This window comes from Sinocyclocheilus grahami, unplaced genomic scaffold (genome assembly GCF_001515645.1).
Source record: "Sinocyclocheilus grahami isolate Dianchi unplaced genomic scaffold, SAMN03320097.WGS_v1.1 scaffold88.1, whole genome shotgun sequence".
Classification (NCBI taxonomy): Eukaryota; Metazoa; Chordata; class Actinopteri; order Cypriniformes; family Cyprinidae; genus Sinocyclocheilus; species Sinocyclocheilus grahami.
In genome coordinates this window covers 604,365-628,349 of record NW_015505267.1, presented here as the reverse complement: position 1 = coordinate 628,349, position 23,985 = coordinate 604,365, and the positions used below count along the sequence as shown (strand labels likewise).

At 36.5% G+C, this 23,985-nt stretch overlaps 3 protein-coding genes across 5 annotated transcripts in view; 1 reads left to right on the top strand and 2 right to left on the bottom strand.

The window, feature by feature from the left end:
- Positions 1 to 2,575, top strand: part of tbxas1 (thromboxane A synthase 1 (platelet)) — a 59,796-nt gene extending 57,221 nt beyond the window's left edge. The window contains exons 11-14 of the mRNA XM_016274619.1: positions 1,203 to 1,291; positions 1,523 to 1,660; positions 2,183 to 2,345; positions 2,468 to 2,575. Of these exons, the coding sequence (XP_016130105.1) occupies positions 1,203 to 1,291; positions 1,523 to 1,660; positions 2,183 to 2,345; positions 2,468 to 2,563 (486 nt within the window). The 3' untranslated portion in view covers positions 2,564 to 2,575. The remainder of the gene's footprint in view (positions 1 to 1,202; positions 1,292 to 1,522; positions 1,661 to 2,182; positions 2,346 to 2,467) is intronic.
- A 265-nt stretch (positions 2,576 to 2,840) lies between these two features.
- On the bottom strand, positions 2,841 to 8,574 carry LOC107587019 (poly [ADP-ribose] polymerase 12-like). 2 transcript variants are annotated; one of them, XM_016274617.1, is made up of 11 exons: positions 8,167 to 8,574; positions 7,268 to 7,403; positions 6,249 to 6,513; positions 5,979 to 6,092; positions 5,356 to 5,488; positions 4,746 to 4,929; positions 4,427 to 4,547; positions 4,035 to 4,131; positions 3,851 to 3,938; positions 3,512 to 3,642; positions 2,841 to 2,943 (listed from the first exon to the last, which is right to left on the bottom strand). In XM_016274617.1, exons 1-11 carry the CDS (start codon positions 8,475 to 8,477, stop codon positions 2,841 to 2,843), a joined length of 1,683 nt encoding a protein of 560 aa, XP_016130103.1. In that variant the 5' UTR covers positions 8,478 to 8,574. The 2 variants fall into 2 exon arrangements, with proteins under 2 accessions (XP_016130103.1, XP_016130104.1); XM_016274618.1 differs by having other exon boundaries at positions 5,979 to 6,089.
- A 2,195-nt stretch (positions 8,575 to 10,769) lies between these two features.
- LOC107587018 (SLIT-ROBO Rho GTPase-activating protein 1-like) overlaps positions 10,770 to 23,985 on the bottom strand; it is an 88,839-nt gene continuing 75,623 nt past the window's right edge. The window contains exons 18-21 of one of the 2 annotated variants that reach the window (XM_016274614.1): positions 19,804 to 19,984; positions 16,382 to 16,519; positions 13,160 to 13,532; positions 10,770 to 12,095 (exon numbers count right to left, since the gene is read on the bottom strand). In XM_016274614.1, the coding sequence (XP_016130100.1) occupies positions 11,709 to 12,095; positions 13,160 to 13,532; positions 16,382 to 16,519; positions 19,804 to 19,984 (1,079 nt within the window). In that variant the 3' untranslated portion in view covers positions 10,770 to 11,708. Of the gene's footprint in view, positions 12,096 to 13,095; positions 13,536 to 16,381; positions 16,520 to 19,803; positions 19,985 to 23,985 lie in introns of both variants that reach the window. The other variant, XM_016274615.1, reaches the window with a different exon arrangement.

Below are 23,985 nucleotides of genomic sequence, written 5' to 3'. Positions count from 1 at the left end.
AATGACGCCCGATGAGAGCTGATAGTGTAGCCTGCCAATAGGGGGGCGTGTGCCTGTGGAGGATGCCTCCAGCATGCCAGAATCTGCCCCTTTTCTCGCCCCGCTGAATCCTCTCATTTGTGCAATGGATGCTTTTACTGGTGGAACAGAGTGACTTGAGATTAGCTAGTCGTTTATAATGCCCACATTGCATGTCTGGGGGCCTCGGAGGCAGAGGATGTGGGCAGAACTGTAAGGGTGCGTGCTCACTGCCTGACCCCTATTTTCACAGAGCCATGCAGTGATAGACTGCTTAGCACTGCCTGCTGAGCTGTGTCTGCTTCCATTTCAGTTCAAACAAAGGCTTCTTCTGTGTATATATATGTATGTCTATATACACATAATTTCAGGATAATCTAGGCATCTATTTAAATAGTTAAATTGATTTGCGATCTGCTCATTTTCAAAAGACAATAAAAATATCGATCACAAAGGAAACTATAAAACAAAGTAGAAAACGTTTTCGTTCACTTTTTTTTCGTCTTCATTGTTTTAAAAGCCATTTTACGGCGAGAATGGATTGTGCTGTAAACTTGAAATGATTGCTGCTGTGCTTCCACCTATTGGCCATACTTGGTAACTGTAGAGATATTTTAGTCCAGGGTCGTTGTTGTCATGCTTAAAATATTTAATTCTCTGTTTCAGGAGACTGCAGATTACACTAATGTCCAAGAGCTCGGGCCTCGGAGGCAGAGGATGTGGGCAGAACTGTAAGGGTGCGTGCTCACTGCCTGACCCCTATTTTCACAGAGCCATGCAGTGATAGACTGCTTAGCACTGCCTGCTGAGCTGTGTCTGCTTCCATTTCAGTTCAAACAAAGGCTTCTTCTGTGTATATATATGTATGTCTATATACACATAATTTCAGGATAATCTAGGCATCTATTTAAATAGTTAAATTGATTTGCGATCTGCTCATTTTCAAAAGACAATAAAAATATCGATCACAAAGGAAACTATAAAACAAAGTAGAAAACGTTTTCGTTCACTTTTTTTTCGTCTTCATTGTTTTAAAAGCCATTTTACGGTGAGAATGGATTGTGCCGTAAACTTGAAATGATTGCTGCTGTGCTTCCACCTATTGGCCATACTTGGTAACTGTAGAGATATTTTAGTCCAGGGTCGTTGTAGTCATGCTTAAAATATTTAATTCTCTGTTTCAGGAGACTGCAGATTACACTAATGTCCAAGAGCTGAAGTATTTAGACATGGTTATATGTGAGTCTCTCAGACTCTACCCACCTGCGTTCAGGTATGACAGCTATTACTTTATAACCGGTTTAATCACATCACACAGAACCACAAGAATGCAAGAATATTAATAACACTATTAAGGCTCTTGCATGTTTTTAGACTTTAATTACTTGGAAAGACATCTATTTGAAATAAACCAAAATGGTTTTGGGCATTGGACTGCATTACACTCTTTTTTCCCCCAGAGTGAATCTTGAATATCATGTGGGTTTTGTTTATTTTGTCACAGATTTGCACGAGATGTTGATCAAGACACTGTGGTGAATGGCCAGCTTCTGCCTAAAGGATCATCTCTGGAAATCGCTGCAGGTTTCCTTCACTATGACCCAGAGCACTGGACCGAACCTGAGAAATTCATCCCAGAGAGGTGAACTTTCCAAGTCATTTTTTGGGAAGAAATTTATACTTTTTTTTTTTTATTCAGCAAGGATGCATTATATTGATTAAAAGTAACAGTCAAGGCATTAATACTGTTACAGAAGATTTCTATTTCAAATAAATGCTGTTTGTCAGAATGTTCTGTTTATCAAAGAATCCTGAATTAAATCAGTACATATCAATCAAAATATAAGGCAGCCCAACGGTTTTCAACATTGATAATAATAAGAAATGACTGGAGTATCATGAATAATTACATTCAAAAATATCTTCAAATCACAATATTAATTTTTGCTTTATTTTTGATATACAATATTATCAAAACCATTAAAAAAAATCTTACGGACCTTAAACATTTGAACAGTAGTGTATATCTCACAGTATATCTTGTAATTATCAACTCTGTGGATGTTCTAGATATTTTTTTAACAAGCTGTACACAGATCTTTCTCCATTTTGTTTGCATGCCTCCCATGTGATGTTCTCACAAAGAACTCTGTATTTGTCTCAGGTTCACTCCAGAAGCCAAGGCCAGCCGGCACCCGTTTGTGTATCTGCCGTTTGGAGCGGGGCCACGCAGCTGTGTGGGCATGAGATTGGCCCAGCTGGAGATTAAAATGGCTCTGCTTCACATATTTAGGAGGTTTAACATGATGGCCTGCGAGGACACTGAGGTTTGTTATTGTTACACTGAAAGTAGTTCAGTTTTAGTGTGCATGAAGATTCTGTTTCCCTCAAATGTGGAGGTTTCCTGAGGTACAAAACAAATGGACAGTCTATATTTTATGTCACACAGGTTCCTCTGGAGTTGAAGTCGCACACCACCCTTGGACCCAAGAATGGTATTTTGGTCAACATCACCAAGAGGGAGAATTTTGAGGACGAGTCCTGATGGAGTTTTAGTTGTTGCTTTGGCAGTCTTGATCTAATCAATTCTAATCATATTATTTAGAATGGATCGATTGCCTAAAATCTAAATTCTTATTCTGGAATCACCTGACTAAATCAAATGTATCTGTGCTACTCATTTAAATGAAACTGAACTCAACACTATTAATTTACAACTAGGGCACAGATATGCAGCACATATGCACATTCATTTTGTTACTGAAGCCAATGGTAAGTCCCTCAAATGTAAATACAACCAACTACATGGAAGAAAATCGGATTTATATGTAAATGATTTGATGGAGAGACTCATCTGTACCGTGGAAAAGGTAACGCTGGTCAACTGCACTCTCTCCATTTCTCTTATTCATCTGTTCTTTTTGCCTAGGAAAAAACATGCTATAATGAATTAATCAGATCAATAAATAGAGCGCACCATATTCAAATTACTACTAATAATTATTATCTGCTAAAAATGTAAATATTGATTACATTGTAAATGATAAAAAAATGTATTTGGGCAATTGGGCCAGACGTATTAATATTAATATTAAGCAATACATTATTTTATTACGTTTACATAATAAATAGATTTTTATATATTGTAATATATTATAATTAAATATAATAAATAAGAATTTAATATTAATACATTCATATGAATTATCCAAATTACATGACACAAAATAGCTATATTGTTCAGACTGAGTATTTGTTTACTTTCTCATCACACGTCACATCTGTGTGATCTCGACGGGAACTGACTTCATACGCCCACTAAAATAGCTCAGAAAAGTCAAGTTAGTTCTGAGAAAAGCTCTAGCATCATTTGTCTGACGATCAAAAAGATATGACTGATACGCATACAGTATAGCTGAAGAACTGTATGTAATGGCTTTGTGCAAATAAACTGCTACTTGTTTTTCTAGTAGTGAAATGTGAAAAAACGTACCACTGAAAGACCCTCCAGAGAGAAAGATTCTGCACTCTTTCAATGCTGTGAATGATGCTTTTGGGCAGTGTTCTACTAAACATTGCGCCCACCCTTTGGTATTCCTTGGAAGTGCTTTGCAGAGGAACAATCTAAAAAAACAAACTGGTTTCGTTTCAGAAATGTAGTATTGTTATGTAACATGGCTGTTGGTACCTGATGCTTTTCAACAAACCTAAAAACGTTATAACTTAGAAGTATTAATCTTCATCTATAACCCTAAGTACAGTACAGAATTGATTTCCAAAGTGTTTAATAACCATTTGACCTCCTTGTACTCCGTGTGATTGGACTGTGTACCTTGTAGGTGAAGTTATCAATAGCTCCTTTGTCCCAGTAAGGTGGAACTTCCACAGAAGAAGATGCTGAGCTGTCTGGAGACTCACTTCTAATTAAAACACAATACACTAAAGTGCACTGAACAACAGATCAATCATGTTTAATATGTGTGCATGTAATGGACAAATGGTACAGTATATCATACCCCTTGATTTTGCTCTTGACATCTTGGGCAGAAACAAAACGTGGTCTCCTTCTAACATCTCTTTCAGTTTTGTACTTGAGATTTTGCTGGCACATCTCTGAAAATGAATTACCATAATCATTTTATGTTTTTTTTTTAAAGTTTTTTTGCATTTCTATTTAGCTTCAATTTATTTTTATTTTAGTTTTAAAGGGTTAGTTCACCCAAAACGAAAATTCTGTCATTAATTACTCATCCTCATGTTGTTGACGTCATTTTTGGGTGAACTATCCCTTTAATAATTTTTCCAAAAGCAAAATTTCTAGTGTTCATTTAAGTTTTTCATCTACTATACTTTATTTCAATAAAGAAAAGAAAAAATGTTAACAGTAGCTAACAACACTGTAAAGTACCTTTAAATTTGAGGGCGTATTGATGGTTCTGTGAAGTATATGAAATTTCCTTTTCACTGTCAGCCAGGTAATGTTTCTCAAGATCTTCTGAAGTGACTGACGCCACAAGTTTAGGATCTTCCTGTAAGATTCAAACAATAATTGCTGTGAAATGTAGTTTAAAGCTAACTGATTTTTTTATTATACTATTTCTTGTATCATATATTGACACAAATAACTGCTATTTTACATCATGTTAAATGTAACATCACAGATGATTTTTCAAACTCAGGTTTTAGAATCGCTTCTGAGAGGTATTATGATGCAATGTGTCACTGACCCCTTTGCCATACTGTGTCCAACCTCCCTTGTCATTCCTCCAGTACCACATCCATTCAGTGGTCAGAATGAAGTGAGGGGGTTTAGTAACAGAAGACGCTGTGGACAACCGACGCACATCTGACACTCCACAAGTCATTGACATAAAGTCCACGACCTGATGCCCTGTGCTGCTCTCAGTAATACTGCAATATGGAGAACATAACAGGTGGGGAAAAAAAGTGTTAAAAAGACAAGACAAACCACAATACAATTACTGGCCACTTCAGATACACATGCTAATGCAAATATTTAATTGAGCACTAAATGTTTTTTCCATAATAATAAAGTTACATTTTGCATATAAAAATACAAATACAAAAAGTTTAAAATCATGTACACTCACGTCACATAGTAAAAGCATTTTAATTTACATGAACTAATTTTGTTTTAGTAACCTTCCCTCTTATTGGACACTTGCTATCACAGAATAGATGAATCACGGTTGAGAGTGCATTTTTGCAGTGGCACCTGTAACTTTGGGATGTGATGGTACAACAGATTTGCAATATGAATGTTATTTGAAAACCCATTAATATACCAGTAAATACACATCTAAGATCTATTTATACCACAAAACATTTGCTGGACTGCAGTACGCCTTCTCAATCTCCTCTTCATTTGGCAAGTCACCCCACGTAATCCCATCCTTCTGTAATATCTGCCATTTATAGGGTAGATGGTGGTGAAAACGAACACACTTGTCTAGAGGAACACAAATAATGGGATGTTACAAAAAAGCACGCTTTAAGCAAATATTTCTTGCTTAACTTAGAGTCTCCAAACTAATTTTATTTCTGTTAACATTTATTTCAAGTCAAAATGTTTTATTATGGTTTTAGTTAACTTCCATCATGCTGGCTTGGTGGTCTACATGAACAAAGTGCTTGAAACTGGCACTGGCTATTTTGGGGCTCTAATAGAGAAAGGGGAACAGGATCAAGACAAGACCTTGAAACTCAGGTCACCTGCTGTGCTGCTGCACCATATTTCAAAGCACTGATGTATTTCCCGTATTTTAAGCACAAAATAACCTGCATAATTTATTTATAGACTATAAAGCTAATTATGCTCACAAAATAGTTTGTTAATGAGTTAATGATTTTTTTAAAGAATACAACATAAATGTATTTTCAATTATGAATCTCAAGGTTGAGAACAAGGTTAAGGAAATGTGCTTATTCAATGACATCACCTTTGAAACTACATCCAGTGCGTACGAAAAAGAGACAGATTTCATTGTGATCCGCTTCACTGACGGAGCTACTGGATTTGTGTCTGGTGCGCCCTTTCACTGCAGGTAGAGCTACTGTCCAGATAGAAAACAGAATGAAAAGAGACATGGAAGAGAAAAACTAAACAAGCACAGCAGTAATCTACAGCTCTTTTGTTCAAAAATAACTGTGCAAAATAATTTGTGCGAAATTACAAAAACACAATCAGTGTCTCTTTTTCTTTCATTCACCTGTCTCACTCTTCTTGAAAGCTGAAGAAGCAATCAGTAACTTGTTCTTGTAAAGCCAGAGGAGTTTTCGCATGTTTTCTGGACTGAGCCCTCGAGCATTCAGGATTTTCTGAGCATATGCATCGAAGCTGTGGGTCCTTTTGCAAGCTGCTCCGAACTTACAGTCATCCTGCAGGAAGTGCAGGCAGAGGTGCAGGTTGGTGCAGGATGTCTTATATTTACAACTGCCATATTCACCATTTCCCTTGTTGTAGTGGGAGCACACCTAGACAGTTGACACATCACAAAAAAATCAAGAGTCACACATTGTATACTGAAAAAATGGCATAACACATTATTAGAAGATTGTCATGTTAAAGGAATAGTTCACCCAAAAATGCTTTGCTGAAAATTTGCTCACTCTCAGGCCATCCAAGAAATAGATGAGCTCGTTTCTTCATCGAAACAGATTTGGAGAAATTTAGCATTACATCACTTGCATATTAATAGATCCTCTGCAGTGAATGGGTGCCGTCAGAATGAGAGTGATAAAAAAAACATCACAATAATCCACAAGTAATCAAATCCTGCTGATTACTTGTGGATTATTGTGATGTTTTTATCAGCGGTTTGGACTCTCATTCTGACGGCACCCATTCACTGCAGAGGATCCATTGGTGAGCAAGTGATGTAATGTCACATTTCTCCAAATCTGTTCTGATTTCATCTACATCCTGGAAGGCCTGAGGGTGAGTACATTTTCATCAAATTTTCATTTTTGGGTAAACTATTTCTTTAAAAATTCAAATAATGGACACAGGATGCAGAAATGGAGAAAACACAAAAAGCCTGAGCAGCTTCTGCAATCACTTCCCTTTCTTATGCAGTGAGAAATGCCCATGTAAGTGAAAAGTTAATGTTTATACAATCTAGATCTTTTAAATTTAACTTCAAACGCCGTGCAGAGTCTGACATGACTTTCCAAGAGTCATTTGAATGAATTATGAGTTAACTAGCAAAGCTGTTTAACAGATATTGACCTCTGGAAGTAATGAGGGGTCGTTTTGAAGCAGAAGTTGAAACAACTCTCCACTCGCAAGGCCATGAAGATCATGTTTCTTCAGGAGGTCAGAATTATGCGCTGATGTCAAGTCATGGGAATTTTTGCATTTTGTCCTAAGAATGACAAATAATGCAAATTAAATAGATTTATATAAGGTGAAATTGTAAAGAAGCATAGAAATATCCATATAAACATTAAATGTAGTGTTTTTACATACTTGTGTCATTTTCAAACAAGCTGTTATTGTGTCCAACCAAGCAAAAATTGTGTTCATTATTTTACTGTGTAAATATGATTAATTATTAACCAAATACATTTAGTTATAATACACTGTATTATAATTATTGCTGGCACCTATTCTGACGTTACTAGTTCTTAAACTAAATATTAGTACCTATTTATGAGACTGATATTGATTGATACTGGTAACATTTCTCATCATACTAGCGGCTATTGCCTTTTTACTCATTATATGTAATAACTGATCAAATGGCTACTTACTAGTAAGATTTTAAATTGAACTGTAAGACTAAAATGTTACTAGTAACACCCTAAGTACCAGTGTCTGTTCAATTTGTACTAAGAAAACTGGAATACATCCGAGAAACTTTGAATTACTACTAAATAAATGACTTAATGAATAGTTACTAGTTACTAGTGGTGAAACTGAAATAGTTACCAGCAACAGCTGGAATACATAGAATTAATACTAGAATTCAGTGACAAAATTTGCAGTGTCATAACTAACAATGGTAGTTAGGTTTCACTTGGAACAGTGGTAATATTACACCAGTTAGTCGCTACTGAACCAAAACAACAGGGCCTAGTACTAACACAATGGAACTTGACTTGAGATGGAACTCAAAGTTTACTTACCCAAATCTGCAATTTCCACATACAAAGTACCTGCACAGGTGTAGGTCTTCACACCCGGAGCATTTGTCATGTTTACACAGTCGCAGTGAGGTTTTGGCTAAGATCAGGCTGTCAGCATCTGGTATGGAGCTTCTGGGATTCGAGTCTTCATCCTGAACTACAACAAACCTCTGGCGATCATCGAGCACCTGAGAGAGAATCTGATCTGCCACCGTGAAACTCTGCCGTAAATCCCTCTCGACTTTACCATAGTCCGAACAGCCCTCGTGTTTGCAGATAAAGTTAAATATGTGTCTAGAAACGACATACATTTTCGTAGATTCCGTCAACGACAGTGGGTTTCGCCACTTCTTGGGTTTGGCCGACGGTTTGGGGCATTTAAACGGAAACGAAAGCGAAACTGATGCTGGTCTTTGGCTCCCTCTGCTGCCTGAAACTCTTTAATAAAACAAAATAAAAAGAAATGAAACTATTTAATAGGTCATCGTGGCAACCGGTTGAAATGCAGCTTGCTAATTGTTACAACTGTAAAAAAATATATAACAATAAATAAAAATCACATTAAAAAATACTTGATTCTAGATGGTCAAACATTTTTTTAAATACCCTTAACCAGTTTCAATTTTCTCTGTCTCACAGCCTCTTTCTTTTCACAAAATAAAGTAAAACATACATTAATATTAGTTATATTATATACAAATTTAAAGTGTCCCTATTATGGGTTATGAAAGGTTCATATTTGGGTTTTGGGAGTCCCCAACAACAGGTTGACATGCATGCAAAGTCAAAAAACACTTTCATTGTCATATAATATGCATTTATTTTTACCTTACTTGCTCAACGACTCTTAAGGATTCATTTTTCCAAACCCCTCCTTTGCGTGACGCTAATCTGCAGTGATTGGTCTCATTTTCATTTCATCATGCCTGTAATGCCTGATAAAGCAGTGTTTGTGAGCACAGTGCTGCTTTGTTTACAGCTGTTACCACAGCTCTTTTACAGCTCCAAAAGCAGCACCTAGTGGCAAAGAATGAATTTGCATTTTCATTCAGACCAATGCGAAAAGACCAACAAGTGGGCGGGCAATGCTAATGTTTCATTTTGACGTCAACATGAAACGGCTTGGGATTCGTTTTAAAAACGACTCGTTTCAATGATTCAGAGTCGACTCTTTCTTTTGAGAGACAATAACTTTATACACGGTGCACTTTCAGATTTAAAACTGGGCAGGATGTTTTCATTCACTTAGAGCTGTGTTACACACTGCATGAAAGGTCATTTTCAAAAATCCATAATAGGGGCACTTTAAGTGGGTGATGGTCAGGACAGGCCAGAGGAATTATGGGAGATGGTAGAAAAAGCACCAGGACCAGTCAGGGAAGCTCATGTGCCCATTCAGTCTCATCCTGGAATGAAATCTCATTACTTATTTTGAACTCTTTTAATAATTGAATTGCCATAAAAGAAGAAATTGTCATATTTCTGAATCTGTTCCTACCCCGGGATGTCCAACTCGAGGTAACTAGAGATTACACCAGCTCCAGTGCGGATCCAGCCTCAAAGAAAGACTTCAGATGACCCACCCTTTGAAGAGATGACCTCTGCGAGGACCCCAGATGATGCCAACTTGAATCGATATGCACAACTGCCAAATTTTCTCTATATTGTAATCATTATGATCACACTTGTAATCATTTTCTGTAAAGCTGCTTTGAAACGGTGTGTATTGTGAAAAGCGCTCTACAAATAAATTTGAATCGATTCTATCCTCTTGGACAATGCTGTTAAAATCTTGAGCTTGTTTGGCAAATTTCATATCCACAAATTAAGAGTGACAGCCTAATTTTTCTTTAGTTTGGTATTGAGGTAAAGTATTTTCCCTTTTTACATCACAAAGAAACAAAACAAAAAAGGCATTAAAAAAATCCCAGGTTTTAGCTAAAATTACCAAGCATATTATGATACCAAGTCTATTCCAGGGTAGTTAAGGGGTGAAATGTCTGTTTTTAATTTCCTCTCTCTATCTGATTACGTCATCCCATGTCACGGTCACTTGATTGTATTGTGAGAGTTTGGTAATTAACAACAATAACAATAATAATAAAACAAAATGTAATTTCATGTATGTTATTAGCGTGAGACGACAACATAAGTGTGATCGCATGTGGAATCTCATTATAAATTGATTTAAGAACAATTAAGTGGAGCATTTTGCTGACAGTTGAGCTGTGATTTATAACATCAGGTCAGTTTGAACTGGTAAATGTTATGTTGTATCTTCAATGGAATGGTTAAAGAAGCCAGAACAACCAAGTTTCAACAGATCTCGCTTTTCAAAATGCTCTTATGCTCCTTCCTCATTAGCTATGACAATTGGGAAATGATCGTGTCGAGAATGCGAAATCATTAAGCTGCTGTCTTTGTTTTTACAGCTCAAGCTAAAGAGAAAGCATCACATTGTGAAGACTTCATGTCATCACATACAATCTTACCATTATGAAAACAACACTGTCTGAGGAGGAGACACAAGCCAACACCTCAGTGAACAGACCAACCTATGTTCTTTATTAGAAAGATGGAGCAGTCCTCCAAGAGCTAAAAAAAAAACTAGGAAAATGTTTCTTCAATGTAAGCGGATGTGGTTTACACAATCTCCCTGGGCATATATTCAAATATTACTATCAAAAATATAATATTCAAAGTAAAGCCTTGCTGACACAACTTAGAATCGCTCATAATATCGACAGCCAATCAGGACGAGCAGAAGATGTGACATCACATGCCCTTATATGGCAGTGTTTCTCCAACGTCAACATTCCACACATCATTTCGAAGAGTCCTGACTAGAAAACACTCTGAGATGTAAAGACACATTTCCCACAATCCTTATGCTGTAAACAGAGAAACCAAAGACCCCGCTTAGTTTCTGTATTATTCACATTTAGCAGTTTTTCTAGTGGATGTAAACTACTGATATATAGAAAGTCACCCTTAACAACATACCGTAGGAAGCTGTAGTGATTTGTTGCTTTCTTTAATATCATTGTCACAACTCCTTAATCTATTCACACAGAGTATTGCGGGAAAAAATAAGGTGTCAGACAAGCATGCAAACAGTTTTGTGATACAAATAAACTGCTTTCCGTTAGTTGAAGGTGTCTAGAATATCTAAAAATGTTCATTTGAATGGACTAACTCTGAAATAAACATCTGTTTAACTAACTCTATCCTCCCTCAGAACCACGCTTAGTGAGTGACGTTATTCTAGTTTATTAATAATCCCTATAATAGTGTTGGAATTTTATACACACTATGTTCAAAACTACAGTCACCTCATTAACTACAGTAATGTATTTCTATTATCTTTAGTTATCTAGATTTGCTTTAGTCCACTCGCTAAAGTGAATGAAATGTTGCAAAATAAAGAACCACACCTCACTATGTTCATTGGCATTAAAATCCACTATATATCTGGCTCTGACAGCAGTGGTCCTAATCTTACATTGTGTCCTCATGTCTCTGAACGTTTCGCCCACAATGAATCACATGGTGCAGGATTTGTCAAGTGAATCCTGTGGAGGGGCCGCCGGATGCTGCGCTGCTCCTGTTTTGGGTATCGCCACCATGGGTTTGGGCCGCAGGGCGGGGGGCTTGAGCTGCACCCCCATGCGCGGGGCCACGGCGGGCTTGAAGGTGCTCATGGTATCGCTGGAGGAGCAGGTGCTGCGGCGCATGGGCGGCTCTTTGACGGCGGGCCGCAGCAGGAGCCCGTGGAGTTGGCTCAGGGACTCGGTGGAGCTGGCCGGTGTGGGAGCATTCTTCATCGGCTCCAGGGTGTCCAGCACCACGTCAGGGGCGTGTTTAGCAGAACTCTGCCGTTCGAGCTCCTTCAGCTCATTTAGAGCAGTGTTCATCGTCTCCTCTATGTCCTACAAGAAAGAGACAGAGCATTAGAGCGCTTATAATAATAAACATCAAACAAATGCAATACAAGCGGACAACATGATGAATCATGACTAGTGAGATCAAATATGTGAACATGAAATGGTCAGATTGTTAGTATTAAATACATGAGACAAGTATTAAAGAGACACTGGAAATGTTGTTGTGAAACCAGTGGGGAGTTTTTAAAGTAGTGGATAGTGTGTGACATCAAGTTTTTTGGGGCTAGAATATGGACTCAATAAAACCATCTTTTTCTCAGAACTATTTTAAACATGAAAATAGGCCTTATTCATGAAACACGAGCAGAATGAATTTATGTGAATTATTTGCTAGTCAGACATTTTGAAAAATAGAGGGGCTCAGGAAACTTTGCCGTTTAAAATTATTTAAAGAAAGAAAAAACATTTAAAATAATTAACACGTACAAGGTCTGGTTTTCTCAAGGTCTTGGAAAACCAGGATTTTTTAACAGCATGATTTCTAGATTTCTAATAATAATAAAAATAATTTTAAAAGTCATAGACATTTCTATAAATCAACGTGTATATTTAAATTATGTTATTGGGTAGAAATTGGTCTTTTCTGAGCAATTTTTTTAATTTAAATCCTTATCCAATCATCGCAAATGACTGGAAAAACATGTACATTTATTTGTCAAAAAGAGTGAGAACTCTTAAGAACATTCAATTGAAGAAACCACAAAATAAATTGTGGTTAATTATATTTAATCTACGCACACTCCAGAGTTTCTGTAAATAAAGCAAGGAAATATATTAGCCTAGCTGGTCAGCTTTCAGACATTGTCTTTGACAATATGGGGCCTTGAAGTCAAAAAGGATGACAAGCACTGGCTTACAGCACATTTAAACAGAATTTTGAGTGGTTTACACATTTTCTTTGCTCGTGCTTCATAAATGAGACCGTGTGTGTGAGTGTGTTTTGCAGATACGCATTAGTCATTAGTAACAGGAGGCAGTAACTGACTATGTTACAGGGCTGGGCCTGCTGCACATGGTGTGAGGGGCGTCGTCGCTCGCTTCCCGCTGACCTGTGCGATGCTCTCTGGATCCAGGCCCTTGCCGTGAGGCTCGGAGAAGCTTGTGTACTGGCCTGAAGACGTGGACCTGCGGATGGGAGGGCTCTCCATCTTTTTTATGGACTCGTGCCGGCTGATGTTGGTCAGGCTGCCGTGGCCGGTCCGTCGACGTCTCTCGGGACTATCCATGGGCATGTGTCCTCTTCCTCTCAGCAGGTCCCGCGGACTGTAGTGGCCCATCACTGGGGATCCCAAATCTGGGTTGCAGTGACTACCCTGGCTGCTATGGTTGCCGTGGTGGCCCTGTGAGGGGTGGACCAAGCAGTGGGTGTCAGTGGGGCGAGCTGGAGGCCTGCGGGTCGGGGGGTCACTTCTCTTTCTGTGCCTGCTAAATAAAGCAAAAGGAAATAAGACACGTTAAAGTGTGTAATGAATCTATTTCCATACCTGGCTAAACAAAGCTTTTGTGAGAGGTTTGGAGACCACTGCGAATGCTGTTAGCTTTACGTTAAGTGGTGGACATGATTCAAAAACATTACTGGTCTTCACATGCTGCATTTGGGAATATCAAGTGTGCTTCAGCGTTCATGCTTAATTAGCATCAGCGTCATCTCCAGAGTATCTGTGGCAGCCATAGCAAGACTAAAGAATCTTCCAAAACATTTAAAAAACAAAATAAGTCGAAGACGTGGTGGAAAGCAGTGCTGTTATCGTTAAAACTATTAAAACAATTTTTGGGTAAACAAACAAACAAAAACAACAACAACAAAAAAGGAGGGGGAAAAAAGACAACTGTTCTGTAATGCAAGTATTCAACAGTAAGTACTGTATGTTTTAAAGCCAAAAGTGCACATAGTTGAAGAAACATAAATGATAGTAATAAATTAGTAAGATGAAGTATTTCTATCATAACATAGCTGCCTAATAACTTGCACTTAATGAGCTCTTGTAATGCTTGTATAATCATTTTGACAGTCCGTGATAGATAGCAATCAGTAATGACATGCTAAATTGTGAGTTCATAAATGACATAGCTGTGCTGCTGATAATGATCAAAGTAAACAGAAATGAAATGAATTTGAGTGTTATTTTATCTAAAGTACCAGCAGAGATATTTGTCCAGCAGGGGGAGACCTGCACTACTTTAAAACATGGAGCGACTCAATAGTGCCCTGCTGCATTATACAAGACACGGAAAGTGTCAATGTGTCAAAAGAGAGTGAACTTTTATGGGAAACCATATAAATCTGCTTTAGAACAACTACAAATTATTCAAATTCATATTGAACGCCATGTGACACTGAACTCTCATTCATTTTATTTCTATGGCACAGTCTGCACAGTTATCACACTGCAGTACACCAACACTCACTGCTTATCCTGATATTCTGGCCAACTCAATGTAAACAAATACTGAGTTCATGTGTTTGAGCGCCCACCGCATCTTAGGACTAGTGCCGACATATCAAAGAAAATATTTGTCTTTGGAGATCACCACTTTATGATTTGATTGCCATAATGTCATTGGGTTTACAGTTGCAGAGGAGGCTATCCTCATCCGCGAGGAAGTATGTTTGATAAACGCACTTATGGAAGGAAGAGAACATCTAAATAAAGACAAATGCACTGAAAGATTTAAGAGGCAGGAATCATAGCTGCACGACACAGAGGGATAGAGCGAATGAACGGGGGAGTCACAATACTCCCCCGTTCAACACAATAAAAATAAAGACTTGATGTAAGCAGCTTCAAGAAAATCCACACGGGGACTTCTTTCTTCGTTCTTGTTACTTATAGGGTATTTTTTTTAAAGTTACATTTATGGGCTTTTATGCCTTTATTGTGATTGGACAGTAGAGAGCTGACAGGAAAGCATTGGGCAGAGGGGAGCGGGATTGGCCCTTGAGACGGGAATCAAAACCGAGTTGTCGCACTAACCACAAGGCCATTGGCACTGACACAGGGTATTTGTTTGATTTGATTGTCATTTAATTGACTGTTCCTTTAACTGAATAGCCTAAGTGTCTTGGAGTGCTTGAAGCAAGGGAATTCTGGGATGTGCTCGTTCCAGTGTTAATTTTGACAGCAAATTTTGATAGTCTTTTGACTAAAATGCCATTTAGTTTTAGTCATATTTTAGTCATCTGAATTGTTTTTAGTTTTAGTCTAGTTTTAGTCGACTAAATATAAGATTTGAAAATCTAATGGGTTTAGTTACAGTGCATTTATTAAGCATTTCTCTAAAATTTCCAAACTCATTATATAGATTTGATATTAAGGTTTTATCATGATAGGCACAGATTTAACTGCGGTGACACACAACATGCCTTTATGTTAAAATTAAAATGAAATAAAACCACTTCTCATAAAGAACAAGAACATGTTTTTTTTATTAATGAAATACCAATGGTTATATAGGCTAATTATGCATTCTTTATAGCAACGCGTTTACCATATTCTTCATTCTTTCAAGCAGACATATTTATTTCTATAAATAAATTTAGATTCATCTTTAGGGCTACTAAACTTTTTCAGTCAAGAGCAGTGCGTGATTTTCTGTCTTTCTTTTGTTGTTTGATTAACATCAATGACTTGGGACAATAGCAACTAAATTAGGCTTCTGTCCCTTTAAAACCGAATGCACAGCTGCAATGGATGCAATGTACTGATACATGTTCTCCCTGCTGTTTACGTTCACTTAAGACGTAATCAACTGTTTATGCGAATACTCGTCAAAACGGACAATTCAACAATTTTGTGTGTAATTCTTCGTTCATGCGACGCGAAAGAGTACTCACGCGCTGTGAGACGAGCTTTCTGTGTGTGTATGCTTCAGTGTCTGCGCTCAGAAAACCAGACTGAATTGAGTTCTCTCTTGCGTCGTTAGATTTATCCATATGTCTGCTCTTCTCTTACTCCCACATATTGACATTTTTTAACGTTTTATGCGACGTGCAGCAAGTGTATGTTAGCTTATGTCCCGCCAGTTCATATGTACGCATCTAACCTCCGAACCACGCAGCAGATTCGTTCTGAATGAATCTCTTCTCAAATCGTCCCTCCCTAACATTTTCGTCTCGTTTTTATTCGTTGACGAAAATGTCAATAGATTTACGTCATAGTTTTTGTCATTCAAAAAGAGTTTTAGTTCGTTATAGTCTCGTTGTCGTCAGTGAAAAAAATTGTTGACGAAAATTATTCGTCAACGAAATTAACACTGGTTCATTCACTCACCTGCTGATGTAGGCATCAGGTAGCCTGCTGTCTGTTGGAGACCCAATGTCTCTACTGGAGCATTTCTCCTCTCCTCCATGCCCACTGCTGGCCTCACTGTCCACCTTCTGGCTCAGAGTGTCAGAGAATGTGTCATCCCTGTAAAACAGCAAACAAGCAGTTATAAAAACAATTTACACGCATTAGGCTTAGTTTAATGTTTAAACACAAACTGTTTCACGACAGACAACAAGAAGAGCTCAGATTGCTACTGAACCGCTATGGGTGCATTAGGAGGACCCATTCGTATGGGCTGGACTGGCACAAGTAAATGAGGCATGTCTGACCCAATGAGTAGCAAGGGTTGTGCTCGCTCAATCTGGGGAAGTGGCAAAGACCGGATATGGGCATATTTGCGTTGGAGAGCAGCAATTGGATAAGAGTGTTCAGACAGTCTCAGGTTCTCTGCAGTGAAGGCATGATTAATCTCAAACTTCCTAGTTGGTCTGTTTAAAAGGGACACCGAGAAGGAAACCGATGCTCCATTTAAGTGAAGTACTTCCTGACGTATTGTACGTAGGGTGAGGGTTTCAGGTACTGCATTAAGGTTTGGCGAGGGGAGTTTCCGGTTAGAGAAACGTGAGAAAGAGAGCAGGTCCCAATTGAAGGATTTTATTTGAATTATCCTTGCATGTTTGAATTGTTACAGGCATTTGCCCATAAGGGATGCATGTGGGCGTGTGTGTTTTTTTTATCAATCACTCACAGAAGAAACAAACATGCTGTAGTCTATTTTCTTGCACAATGAACAAATCAATCTATCCACCCATACATATAGACTGCCTCCTGATACTTGTCCGGGCATGTCTTGACTTGTTCAGCCTTTTCCAAGCCTTAAAAGGTTATAGACATAAAGATACCTCTGGGTGGCATCGTTGGGCTTTCATACAGCTACCAAAACACATTTCAAAACAGTCAAAAATAAGTCCCAGGTGGGCACTCCTTGGTTTGTATCGCTGAGCTTTTACTTTTCCCTCAATACTCCCCAATACACTAAACGTAGGGCTGCATGACTTGGGGAAAAAATCTAATTGTGATTTTTCTGATAAAATGCGATTAAAATTAAAAAGCAACCGATTTGCTGTACTTGTTTGATGGGCAGCACAATTTGAAAAAAAAATGTTGCAATTACATATCAATATGACAATATGAAATAATAAAAACTAACAATAACAATAAATAATATTAATAATAAAATAATAATAATTATTATTATTCTTTTTAAAAAGCTACAGTTTTGCTTAGATTTTTTTAAAGGGCTGCGCAATTTGTCCAAAAATGTTGTGATTATATATCAATATGACCATATAATAATAATAATAAACATTTCATGTGAATCAAGCGGCTTTGAGACACTGAAAACGCTGTATCATGAGTTGCTCATGTGCAAAAGAACAGTGCTGCGCTTTGCATATATTTAGATAATTAATCAAATTGCAGTATTTGTAATTTGTAAGCCATACTACAATTTTATTTCGACTAATAGTGCAGCCCTACAGTAACTGAACAAAATTCAAACATTCAACTTTGTTTGTCACTAACCTTTCAGCAATGTTTTAAAGCAATCAATCGCAAGGACATCTTTTCCTGGCGTAAGTTCAAACATCATAACGTTGAAATTAGCTTTCACTGTTTTTTGCTGTTTACAATGTATACTTCCTGACTAACTTTGTAACATTGCCCTTCTTCATTGCTATCTTGTGAAGGTCAAGCAGTACGTGATGCTTGTGTTGACTGGTGCGTTAAAGCCCTGACACGAGGCCTGTGAAAGAGACTTGGAGAGCATGTAAAGCTCCACAAGTCCTGTGTAAAATCACAGCTGTTGATACAGCCTACTGGACAGAACATTAGGACACATGTGCATGTTTTTTAACACCAAACAGACATTTCTATCAGCTGTGATGTGAATTATCTCCATTGCATGCGTGCCATAGAGGATATCCTGTGTGTATGAGCTGTCCATCCTTTCACTCTCTCACTCTTTTATTGGACTGAGGGGCTGACGCTGCTGGTCTAGGGCCTCTTAAACTCCCTCTCTACACCTGGCTGTAAATTCAAACAGAGGGTCATGATGTGAATTATTGATACACACACAGTGGGCTGGTATGGGCTCTGTTGTTGGCGTCACTCAGTACTGTGCCCGATCCATTAGATTTGCCCCCCTTATGAGTCATAATCTGTTCAACTAGGCGCCAATGGTTGCCCAGGCGGAACAAGTTGTCATGACGATAAAGGGATTTACCAGAGATGGTCCACAGCAGAGTGGTGAAACTAAACTCAGATGTGCCTCAAGTTATGTTCCAAATCTATCTAGGTGCCTAGATTAGGCATTTTATGCCCTACGCCTACTTCCATATTACATAGTATGCAAAAAGCAGTACATCAAAGCTGTATTTGCAAATATACAGTATTCAAAAGGCATGTAGTATGTCTAGATTGTAATATAGAACATATGTTATTAATGGTCGCAAATTCTTAATTTTGGACATTGTTTATCTCTTGAGGAGAAGGCAATCCCAGAATGTGACAAGCTCAGGGAAAAAATTAAATAGTGGACAAATCAAAATAATAATATTACACTATACATACTAGGGCTGGGGGAAAATAACATAATATTAAAATAAATAATAATAATAACGAAAAGCAAACAAACAATAAATTCACTACCCAGGTGCCAATAAAATTTTTATTTAAAATATTATTTAATATAAATAATAAATATTATTTTAAATATTTTATGATGATTCTACATTAATATGACAATTACATATGTAAATTGTTTAAATATAAAGTAATTTTTTTATTTTATACATATGATTGTTATATAATAATTTATATATAATAATATATATGATTTATATATAGTAATATATACATAATATACAATAATAATTGATATGCGATTAATCATGATTAATCATAAAAATCTGTACAATTAATTACATTTTTATTAGAGTCACAGCCCTAATATATACTACATAAATAATAAATTGCCTCTTACATTTTCCCTTTTACAAACATAATATCTTATCCTAATTTTTTATTAGATTTTCTACATTGTGTTGTACAACAGTAAATTCTATTTCTGATTTATGTAAACTTGCGGATTTATTTCTAATTTGTTAAATGTTATGTTAATTTTATTCTATGTACAAAGAGTTAAATTTAGAATCTGAAGTAGAATTATTATAAATTATAATTATATAATACTGAAAAGGACTAAATAGACAAACTCAAAAACAGGTAAATCTATTCAGCCCAGTATTTGTGTGCTATGTATTTTCTTGCCTGGTGAAATAAAGGTTGATAACATCAAACTCTGTTGAAGCGCAATTATTATTATTTATATTCTTTTATCACGGTAGAACAGTAGAGATACTCACATATCCTGTACAACAATGTACTGGTGAGGCACTAGGCCGTCTATGCCGTTGTGTCTGCCCTCCCACCAGTCATCCGACGCTCTCTGATACAGCAGTAGAGATGCACCCTTCTTAAAGGACAGCTCCCGCGCAGAGCGGCCCACATAATCGAATTTTGCGATGGCTTCAATGGGCTCCCCCTCTGTAGAAGAAAAAAACACAGCATGGTTAATTCAGTGAGTTAGAAGAACGGAAACCGATGTCACATGTGAATAAGAGCATTTCAATGCATCAACATTATAGGGTCTCTGACTAGCTGCAGTACATGCCTTTGCCACCATGACCCCCTATACGTAAGGACTCATTAGAGAGCCAACAGGCAGTTCTGGCAGAAGGGGGCTGTTCTTATCTTCAGGACAATCGGGCAATGTGGACCTTACCAACAACATCACAACTCCTGCCAAATGAGTGCAACACCTCTTACAAAACAGCACTGTGATACATTGGTGGCAATACTATGGTGCTTGAATAATAAGGTACAAGACACCATGCTAAATTATGAGCTAAGTCACAGTTAAAGGGGAACGACAGTGCTTGCAACCCTTTACAAAAATATAAAAATTCAATAATTATTTATATAAATGTTTTAATATTTCAAATGACGCATTTCAATATTTAATTAAAACTATATTTATTAAATAATATTTAAATACAAATTTCTATTAGTTAATATATATGATTGAATAAAATTAGCTTTAACAAATTATAAATAAAAAGAATACATTTTAAGCAAAATTACCAATCAGCATCTATGAGCACCACTGTGCTTTTTATAAATGGATATAAACTGTGATACTGAATGAATACCATATTTTTGTGCAATGGCATTTACACATTATGCAAATATACTTAAAAAAAGCAACGATGGTGATAGCTATCATAATATTACAATTTTACTATGGTCATAACACCATGGCACTTTTCTGTAAAACCAAAAAAAGTCTCATTAAAATTTAAAGCTAAATTATAAATCAAGTTACAGTTGAAGGGGAATGACAGTGCTTGCAATCCCTTCAGCACAGCCTAAAGTTAAAAAAAAAAATAGATTGCTTTCTATATTTTAGAAATTATTTATACATATTTTATATTTAAATAGTACATGTAAATATGTAATAAAAATATGACATTTCATTATTTTAAAATTTGTTTAATATTTAAATATGTAATTATTTCATTTAACTACCAGCATTATTACCAGCATGTCCACATGCATCAAGGAACTATCATTTTACTACGACCTTAAAACCCTGGTAACACCATGGTAATTTTGTAAAAAAACAAGTCTCTTAAAAATTACTTGAAATTAAATGTAATTAAATGCATATTGTGAATATATGTTTAGTCTTTTCTAAGACCTTTTCTATTTCTTTCCCTTCTGTAATGCATTACAGTCATTAGTCAAACATCAAAAATGTTAGTGAAAATGTAGTAATACTTGTGAGTATTCAAAAAAACAAAACAAAAAAAAAACACCTCAGGAGAAAGGCACAGCTTTACCATTGTTGCAAATAAAGACAGAAAAATTAGGGAAAACATTAACAAATCAGACAAAAGAGAATACACAATCCATTTTACACAGGAATAGTAAAAGCAATATAAAAACAAGAAGCACAAGCTCAAAGAGGAAATGCTTTTTCATTCTCGACAGTCTGTTGACTGTCTGAATTAATAGGGATGCTCTGAGACCAGGCACCTTGTTAATAAAGAGGATGGGGTGGAGATCAATATGGCCATCAACTGTCCACACGTCCCTGTCTCTCCTCCATCTCTGCCTGACAGACGCTGTCATTCATTCAGTGTCCTTGCAAAAGCCTGTTCATGTATCATAGTGCTGCAAGGACAGTGTTTGCCAAGACAGGAGGCAGACAAAGTACAGTGGGGCAAAAAAGTATTTAGTCAGCCACCAATTGTGCAAGTTCTCCCACTTAAAAAGATGAGAGAGGCCTGTAATTTTCATCATAGGTATACCTCAACTATGAGAGACAAAATGAGAAAAGAAAATCCAGAAAATCACATTGTAGGATTTTTAAAGAATTAATTGGTAAATTCCTCGGTAAAATAAGTATCTGGTCACCTACAAACAAGCAAGATTTCTGGCTCTCACAGACCTGTAACTTCTTCTTTAAGAGGCTCCTCTGTCCTCCACTGGTTACCTGTATTAATGGCATCTGTTTGAACTCGTTATCAGTATAAAAGCCACCTGTCCACAACCTCAAACAGTCACACTCCAAACTCCACCATGGCCAAGACCAAAGAGCTGTCTGGATTTTTTTTTCTCATTTTGTCTCTCATAGTTGAGGTATACCTATGATGAAAATTACAGGCCTCTCTCATCTTTTTAAGTGGGAGAACTTGCACAATTGGTGGCTGACTAAATACTTTTTTGCCCCACTGTAACAGTCAAAAATGTACCTAAATTATGTATGATTTTAGCTCAGAAAACAATTTTAAAAAAAGAAAGAAAATGCAGACACTGACCAAAATAATTCATTTGTTTACTGTGCAAAACCTTGCTCACTAAATTACACAAAGGCACTTCACGATACACTTTTAACTCATTGGGAAGCATGTATTAAAGAGACTGTAACTTTTGTTATGGTACTATTTTTATTCACAGACATTAATGTTCTTGCACTCGCTTGTTCTAGTTGATTACACATTGTACCATATGGACTTCCTGTTGCCCCAGAGGAGAGCTAACAACCCATGCTAGGTTTTCTGGCTAAACATACACTGCTCTAACAGTAAGTTACTCACCAGCACCCGCAGCTGCAAGCAAACCCAGGAGGAATAAAGGCTGACAGAGTAGAAAACTGTTTGTAAGCGGCATTTCCTGCTTTTTAATGTTTTTAATCGAGACATGCTTGCAGACTGCAGGGGTGCTGCCATTTAGAAGAGAAAATGAGCTCTTTGCAACATCATCAGGGACCTGTTAAGAAATGTTCTGTCTTTTAACAAAGATCACATGTTTTTGGTTTTCTACTCAAAGGCTGGCATTTCAACAAAGCTTTGTTGTAAAACAGAAACATCGCAAGTAAACTCAACATGAATTAGAATTCAATACCCATTTGAATTATATAATGTGACTTATTTTATAGTGAACCCAAATATTCAAGAAAAATTTGTATTTTAAGAACTGGAAAAAAAAACAAGATACATTTACTTAAAAAGCAATAATGCATAAGATATTAAGACACATTTTCATAATTTAAAAAGATCTTTAAAATTATATTTAATAATAGATTTTTTAATGTTTATAAAATAATTTTCTTATACTCACCAATGATATACTTGTTCAAAAATACAGTAATATTATGAAATATTTCTAAAATGTCAAATATTTGTATTCTATTTTAGCCTATATTAAAACTTAACCCTTAACTGTCACCGTCCCACCTGTGGGACATTTGGCGCTCTTTTTTGTTGTTGTCATTTTTCTCTATCAAATCTTTTAGTAATCATCATAAATCATATATCATTTGAAAGCTTAGAAGCCCAAGATTCATCCTGTGAAAACCATTTCGAAATCAGACATTGCCTTACCATGGAAATGGTACTTTAAATTCTTTTGGCGGAAGAAATTCTTTCCTCCCCCTTAGTGGGCAGTGTCAAGTGTCATATTACAAAATGAATTACGGTCTTTTAGAATCAAAACTTTTTATAATCTTGACAAAATACATATCATTGGAAAGGTCTGAGTCTCAGGATTCCATATTTCGAGATATAAGTAATATTGACAGAGAAATCTAGACATTTGTGACCAATTCAATGGAGTTTTTGGCTGTTTGTGGTATAACGCCCTAAATAAAATCTCACAGGAATCTCAATTTTTTTCATAGCAACTTCAAATTTGGAACATAATTTATTTAGACATAAGGCTATAATTTTATACCAATTTTAGAGTAAAGCCTGATATGTAAAATATTTATTATATATAAAATAAAAAAAATGTATAGTGCATTTTCTTTAAATTTAAACTACTATAACTTTTTGATACTTACATTTTTTGAAAAAATGTATGCGATAATTTGCTGATTTTCTTCTTTAAAAAGAGACCAACCTTATGTCTGTATTCCAAAGTGTTCATAAATTACAACAATTTAAGTTTGGATAGTGCACCTGCATGCCTATTTTAAAAAATGG